Source organism: Danio rerio, chromosome 7 (genome assembly GCF_052040795.2).
Source record: "Danio rerio strain M-AB ecotype USA chromosome 7, GRCz13ab, whole genome shotgun sequence".
NCBI lineage: Eukaryota > Metazoa > Chordata > Actinopteri > Cypriniformes > Danionidae > Danio > Danio rerio.
In genome coordinates, this window is record NC_141027.1 from 7762501 (window position 1) to 7770431 (window position 7931).

The following is a 7931-nucleotide window of genomic DNA, read 5'->3' on the forward strand; positions in this document are numbered from 1 at the left end:
TCAACCCTTTTTTTAGCATATTCAAACAAGAAGTATTAGCCTAAAGATTGATGTTAAACTCCTAGAATTTATGCTTATTGCTTTGTATTTAATAGACCTGTTCGTTTTTATGTTTATATTAACCTCTCATTTCCTCTCATTTCTCTCATGCATTTGTTATATGCTATCCATAATTCTCCCTTATTGTATAGTTTGTAGAGACTGTAATCTGTTTTATTTGTAAATGTTGTGTTGTTATAAATAAAAATAACAAATATATATATATATATATATATATATGATCGGTCTTCATGACTGCAGCAACTTTGAGTCCCGAAGTGTCCAGCTGTCCGTCTTGACGGCTCCGTTTTCAACTCCGCCCCCGCCTGCGCTCGGCTAATCTCGTTGATCACCGGCTGCAGCTGAGCTTCATGTCGAACGCACCTCATGTCTACATGCCTAAATGCATTGAGCTGCTGCCATGTGATTGGCTGATTAGAAAATTGCGTTAACCAGCAGTTGGAGAGGTGTACCTAATAAAGTGGCCGGTGAGTGTATATAAATACTTTCTTAAATCTCTTTTCCAAAAGTATGGTGGTGCAAATGTGAGACTGAACAGACATTACGAAAGCACATGAGAGGCTTTCACGTGCACAGAGTCATGTTATCGGGAAAGATAAATCTGTCAGAACTATAAAATACATGGAGGAGGAGGTCAGCGTCACTTCAGGAGCATATACTGCATGAAGACATATGAGTAAACACATCCGTTGATGAATCTTCTGGTGTAGCTTCACATTAAGCATTTTTGCAGCATTACGCATTTACACACTACAGAGAGAGAGAGAGAGAGTGAGAGAGAGAGAGGGTCTTTATAGGACTTTTGTAGGAACAAAAAAAAGAGGAAAATTCACTTCATGATGAATGCGTTATGAAATCACCATTAGGACATTTCCCCAGAGACCAAAAGATAAATACTTTTGGCTCTCAGCATTCCTATGCAATAGTTTACCTCATTTATTAATACTTGCTTGAACTTATTTAAACAGAAACAGCTGGTATAGCTCAATATTCTCAGGTATTTTTTATTCACCGATGCTTTCGACCTGCACTATTCATTACCTATTTATTCATTAGTTATTTAACCATTAACATGAACTATTCATTAACTAATTTCAAGAGTTCACACTTAGCTGATGATTGGTAATAAGCTAGTTTGGCATGCTGTCCCGGGGCTCCCTCCCGTTGCAGGGCGAGAGGGGAGTTTGAGCTCGGGTAGATCTCGAGAACCCCCCTCCTGCTGTGTGTGGGTTGCTAAGGGGATGCGTTGCTGACAGAATTGAATCAAATTTGGTGCTAATTTAGTTTAGTCAATTTACTTAAGAGTCATGTTTTTGGGAGTGTGGGAGGAAACCGGAGGACCCGGGGAAAACCCACGCATGCACGGGGAGAACATGAACTCCACATAAAAATGCTGACCATTTGGGTAAATGCCCGAACCGAAGGCATTTTGCTTTGAGGCCGCAGTGCTAGCCACTGGGCCGCCGTGCTGCCCTGTAGACAAAAGAGGAGGCGGAGGGGTGGAAGGGGGGATTATCCAAGACGAAGATGACTAAAGGTAAGGTGTTTGGTTATTTATACTTGGTTAGGAATAGTCTGATTGGTGTTTCGTACATTAGCTTGACTCGGGGCCAGCCATGTCAATCATATTCGAAATTAGTTTATGAATAAACTTCACTTAAAATAAAGTCACTGATGTTTTATAGTTTGAAACTTAATATCATTTTGGCCAGAGGAGAAATTATCATGTTCAACTGAGCCTGGTTTCTCTCTTTTTTCCTTCACTTTTGTCAATTGGTGAAGTTGAAATTTGACATCTGCTGTCACCACTGGCTTGGTTGGTTTGAGACTTGTGGAGCTGCGGATCGATGGATTTGCTCTTCAGTGTTTGGACTTTCAGCCATGAAAATTAAACTGACCTGAACTCTGAAATCTGGACCGACACTGTTGTCAGTTCACTAATCTTCTGTGTTAAGCTGCTTTGACACAATCTACAAACAAGCGCTAGAGAAATAAAAACTATTTCAATTGAACAATTTCAGCAGCAGTTTTAATGGATTTATTTCTAAGAGCGCATATCATAAGTCCATATTATGTTTGGTAAAACTTTAAGGTGTCCTTTTTACACGTTTTGTTCACTTACAATAGTATTTGAAATGCATGTTCACAGTTTATTTTTGTCACGGTCACTTTGATTTGGATTCCAGCCGGTGAGTGAGTGGAGGTTTTTGTAGCGCATGGGTTAGCAAAATCTTCTCAATATTTTATAATAAATCCAGAATATCAATTTTCAAAAGAAAATATGCACATTATTTTAATGACCACATCAAAAAAAAAAAATTTATGAAAATTTCAAGTGCGGCGATGCAGTGGTGCTGTAGGTAGTGCTGTCGCCTCACAGCAAGAAGGTCGCTGAGTGTGTGTGGATGTTTCCCAGAGATGGGTTGCGGTTGGAAAGGCATCCTCTGCATAAAAACGTGCTGGATAAGTTGGGGGTTCATTCCGCGGTGGCGACCCCGGATTACTAAAGGGACTAAGCCGACAAGAAAATTAATGAATGATGATGAAAATAAGTCTCAAGATTCCTTTTGAGTGTGGAGTTTGCATGTTCTCCTCAGGTTGGCGTGGGTTACTCCTGGTGCTCCGGTTTCCCCCTACAGTCCAAACATACGCTAAAGGTGAATTGGGTAAAACTAAATTGGCTGTGGTGCATGAGTGTCAATATCAGTGTGTGGGTGTTTCCCAGTACAGGGTTGCAGCTGGAAGGGCATATGCTGGAATAGTTGGTAGCTCATTCCTCTGGTGACCCCTGATAAATCAGAGACTAAGCTGATGGAAAATGACTGAATGAATGAGTGCTGGGTGTGTTTTTTTTTTGATGCTTGAAAGGAAATATTATTCAACAAATAAAAGATGTTTTTCGTGTTTACATTTTTACACATTCGTTTTTAAAGCTTCATCTGTCGTTGATCCACCAATCATGATCCCAATAGAAAATCTTGATTAAAAATGGAGAAAGAACGCTTTCAGAAAACAGCTGAAGATGGAAAATACATGTTTGTTTTACATTCAAAATTAAGGATAAGAAAGAGTGCTTCCAGGCAAAACAGCGTGCATTTTTAAAATATTTTTAACATTTACTTAGAATTTAATAGGCTTGCATTTAACATAACTAATCATGCATAGGAAAAATATATCTACACACACACACACAAAATGAAATGTTCTTTAATCAGGAGTCTCAAACTCAAATTGACGGGAGGCCATTTCACTGACGAGGCCGTTTTAACATTCAAGCACAAGAAAAATTGTAAATAATTGATGCATCTAAGGACAACCGACATGTCTATATTTCAAGCATGACCTGTCACCAGTGATAATGCAAATCAGCAAGGTTAATTGCGGAAAAACAGCTGCAGAAATATATCTGTGGCTGTTGTGTGTACGGCCAAACGCTATACATACATTTTTGTCCATATTGAAGGGGTAGTTTAATTTGCAACATAGGCTTATTTTGAAAACGTAGCCCTATATACATTTCAGGAGATCACAAATTATGTATCCAGAAGTACGTATGGCCGCATTTAGTCTTTGAACGAAAATGAGGCTGCGTTCCTTTTCTGACTTACCAGCTGACCGCTTACCTCCAAATAGGTGCTTTCCTGATGTTACCAGTTTGTCCAATAGCTCGCCATGGATGTCGGCGGACTTGAGACGCAGAAAGGAGTTTACCACGGTGATGGGATTCGAGTCTGGCAAAGAATGGTTCCAGAAAGCAGGAAAAACAAAAACAGAAGCCAAAAAATTAAATAAACAAGTAAATAACAGGGTGAGAATGTGGTAAAATATGAAAACGTGGTGAAAATCAGGCGAGGGCTTTTCCTTTTCTGGATTGCTTTTTAAAATTCTTGGTTGGGTTTAGGGAAGAGGGTGGGCGCTGGTCAATCAGTGGTTTTGATAACACTTTGGATTTAGGGAAAAAGGAGGGTGGGTCAGTCGATCGGTCAGTCAGTCAATCAGTCAGTCGACAGTGGCCTCTGGGGGATTAACGCAAGAACAGCAGGTGCAAATGGCACTCGCGAGAGAAATTTGAGATCTTAAAAAGTGTACACAGTGGCTTGTAGTGGATTTGCGAAAACAAAAACTGCAAAAAATGTAGCTCCTGCAAAGTATTTGGCGCTCTCCAGAAATGTATATAGAGGTACGTTTTCAGAATGAGCCTGGGCTGTTAAATTACCATAAAAATACAACAAATAATAGGCATAATAATAACTCATATTATTTTGTCCCAACCAATTGTTGCTTAACCAAAGATTTAACAGAAAGCGAACATCAGAAAGCAGATCGAGGAACTTTAGTGACTTTAAAAATCAACCAGCAGTGAAATTTTACAAATGTATATAGCTTTTATATATAAATCTTCATACGCATATGAGGAAAATCTATCAAATGAGACTATTTTAATAGAATATTAGCAAAATTATCATATTTGTTACAGCACCAGCATAATGTGTAAGCCATGAAGAAGTGTTTCTACAATGAAATACAGATGATATATAACTGATAATAATCAAACAACCCTTAAATAATTACAAAAGCAGAGTTTTGGTAAAACTAGAGCACTAACAGACGGATATTTCAGCTCCAAAAAATAGTCTGCATTGTTACTCTTGACTGCACACTGAGAGAAGCTGAAAGTAACTAAATAAACAGTGTAGTACTTTAAATGTCCAGTAGGTGGCGGGTCAAGACCACAAGTGGCTATATGTGACTGCACAACAGTGATTGTGGCTAAAAATATACATGTTTTGTTGTGCCGAATCTCATTACATTTTTGACGTCAGTTGAGGGACAGAGGTAGAATTTGGAGGGAGGGTAATAATTGGCCCTCTGGTAGGCGCTTTGACACTCCTGCCTTCGATGATCTTTGTCACCCATTCATCCTTGGGATTGAGGCAGGTCTTCCCATTTTTCACAGTGGCACTGTTAAAGACAAACAAACAAACATCTATTAGACACTTCTTTCAAAATCAATATAATGTTTAAGTATGCCACTAATGCTGAGTTCACACTGCATGATTTTAGCCCCGGTTTTTGAGAAATCGCAGACAAATGCCTGAAATCACAGGCAAATCAGTGCTCATGCACGTGAGTGACAATCACACAGTATGAACTATCAAAGACGCGATCTGAGAGAATCGCCGATGTGTCGCAGATGCTTGTGAGATATTTGGCGTGCTGAATATCTGGAGCTGTCGGCGATTTAAATCATGCCGTGTGCAGGGCCAGCGCGTCCATAGAGGCGACCTAGGCGGCCGCAACATTTTCTCTTTATTTCAAATATATAACCAGCCCAAACAAATGTAATTCACCAAAATGTTTGACACACACACGTAGCCTGTACTGTGCCACTGACACACTGATTTAATAACTGTGACAAAGTGAAAATATAGGCTAGTGTCATTTCGAAATGACAGAAAAACACAAACTGTAGTAAAAACAACACACGAAATAAAACACAAACGGCTCACGATTAGAATGAACAGCAAATCAGCCAGCAGAGGATCAATAACAGACTTTTATTGGTCATTTTTGTAAATCAGAGATATCACTTATTTACCCCAGGAGTTTCCTTAAATGAAACGGTGAAAGTAAACATTAACATGAATATCTTAATAAAGGAATAAACACATTAAGGGGTGTTTGTTTGCTGAAATTCGTATTAAAATTTGTTTTATTTATATTGTGCAGAGTATATTTATAGTGTTTTTATGCAAAATATATATTTTGAAGAGGGGGGAAACAATAAATCGTTGTATGAGTGCTGTGATGTTTAAAAAATTTCCATTTAAAACGAGTGAAGGTTACATGACCATCAGGAAGAACGCAGCATCTCATTTCTCAAGGGACGCGTTTTCTGCCCTCGCCGTCTCCTGAGTTCGTTCTTCCGAAGACACCTGGCAAGACCAGTCTCCACAAAAACGCAAGTCCGTTCTCTGCGTTCTTGGAATTGAGAAACAGCCACTGTATTTCTGACGGCAGACACATGAACTAGGAGAACGTTTTTCTCGTATTTCTGACGCGCTTGAACCACATGTGACAGATTATAACGGCTTTAACAGACACATTTTTAAGTTGTGTGTCACAAAAACACTCTGTTATCCATTAAAAACGTTATTGAAACCCCCTTTCGGAGCGCAAATTACCAGTCGTACACGCTGTAAACGGAAGTTTTTAGCATTCTACCGGAAGACGCTGGTCGCTATGGCGCCCTCCATGCAGCAGCCATGAAAAAGGTCTATAGAGAGGGCGGCGTCCGCAACACCCCCCTTACCACCCGCGTCCTAAGTTATGTCCCCGACACCTCCCTCACCACCTTGGGGTTGAGGGCGCCGTGATCGTTCTCTGCCTAGAGCGACAATTCAGCTTGCTCCGGCCCTGGCCGAATGAAATGAGTTTTGACAGAAAATAGCATCGGCTACAGCCAATGAGAGAGCAGCATTCACTTGAGTGTGTGTGTGTGTGTGTGTGTGTACTTGCTGACCAGCGGGAGGTTGAGGGAGAAGTTAAAAGCGCTCATTTTAGGTTTATTTAGACCCAAGAAATGGAGGAAAACACTAGTGTAAATTTGGCAGGAGCAGCTGTGTCTGTTGACGTTTCATACAGAAAGTTAAATAAGAAAGTTGAGGAGAAATTGCTAATTTCCTTCAAACCCAGTTGAACAAGTACGTTTTCTACCCCATTAAAGGATTCTTTCTCGTTATGTAGTTAATAACAAAAGATATACTTCATGTTTTTGGCTGTGAGAGGTGATTTGGATGAAGTTGTTGGCGATTCTTCCTATAGTAAAGTCATGCAATGTGAAAGCCCCTGTCGTCAATCCATCTTGCAATGTAAACAAAGCAGCGACGAAACGCCAGCCCAGATAATCATGCAGTGTGAAAACATCGCTGACACGACTATTTTGAAAATCATGCAGTCTGAACTCGGCATAAATCCACTGGTCTCCGCTTTTCTGACTCACATGACCTCCATGTTTTTGCACCGCGCTCCAGCAGGAATCGTCTGTAAACTCTGTATTAGTTTGGGATTGATTGGTTTTCCCTTATACGTCTTCACACACTGACAGCGTAACTGCTGGATGGGCAGTCGAGCAGCAAACACTTAGAGAAAAGAAGCAGCACTTATTTACTTTGTGCACCTAAAAGAGACAGCTCACCCAGAAATGAACATTTCACATTTCCTCACACTCACATTTCTTTCTTCTGCTGAACTCAAAATAAGATATTCTGAAGAACACACTGAAATCAATAGTCGGAACAATGACAGTCCATTTTTAACACAGCGTACGTTAGCATATCTTTATTAGTGTGCAACAGAAGAAAGAAACTTAAGCAGGTTTGAAACAAGTGAAATGATGGGTCTCTTTTTGGGTGAGCAAGCTCTTTTAATACAGACAATAACAACAACAACAAACATTCATAAAGGAGTCTGCTTACCTTCTGTTGTGGACAGCAGTGTCATGCATGCCAGAAAAACGAAAACTGAGCACCTCATTATTGCGGAGGCGGTTGATGCATACAAGAGGTGAAGATGCTGATGTTTGCTCAAGAAATCCTTGTGGCCGTCTGTTAATAGTGCTTGTGTATTAACTGTACTCTGTCTTTTATAGTTGGCCACCCTGACATCCCATTTATCACAAGTGATTGTGCAACAGGTTTTCCCTGAGCGAAGCCAAATTCCAGAGAACAAACTCTGCATGAGCTTTAGATTAAAGCAAATACTTCTGATGATGTTATATGCAGATTCATCAATATGCACCATTTAGCGGATAATATGCAGAATTAAGATATCCATATCAATTATTTAGGGGCTAATATGGAGATTCAACA

The 7931-nt window shown here is 39.9% G+C and overlaps 1 protein-coding gene across 2 annotated transcripts; it reads right to left on the minus strand.

Moving 5' to 3' along the window:
* Positions 1-4701: 4701 nt before the first annotated feature.
* cxcl8b.3 (chemokine (C-X-C motif) ligand 8b, duplicate 3) lies at positions 4702-7696 on the minus strand. Of its 2 annotated transcripts, XM_087258351.1 has the most exons (4): positions 7539-7696; positions 7064-7202; positions 4851-5022; positions 4702-4788 (listed from the first exon to the last, which is right to left on the minus strand). In XM_087258351.1, the coding sequence occupies exons 1-3, from the start codon at positions 7594-7596 to the stop codon at positions 4866-4868; spliced, it is 354 nt and encodes a 117-aa protein (XP_087114477.1). In that variant the 5' UTR covers positions 7597-7696; the 3' UTR covers positions 4702-4788; positions 4851-4865.
* Between the last annotated feature and the right edge of the window lie 235 nt (positions 7697-7931).

Excerpts from the sequence above, each read along its gene's own strand:
- cxcl8b.3 (XM_087258351.1), bottom strand. The coding sequence starts at position 7,596 with ATGAGGTGCTCAGTTTTCGTTTTTCTGGCATGCATGACACTGCTGTCC. Across the intron at positions 7,203-7,538 it reads ACTGCTGTCCACAACAGAAG|TGTTTGCTGCTCGACTGCCC; the intron begins GTAAGCAGACTC and ends CTTTTCTCTAAG. Across the intron at positions 5,023-7,063 it reads TGCAAAAACATGGAGGTCAT|TGCCACTGTGAAAAATGGGA; the intron begins GTGAGTCAGAAA and ends TGTCTTTAACAG.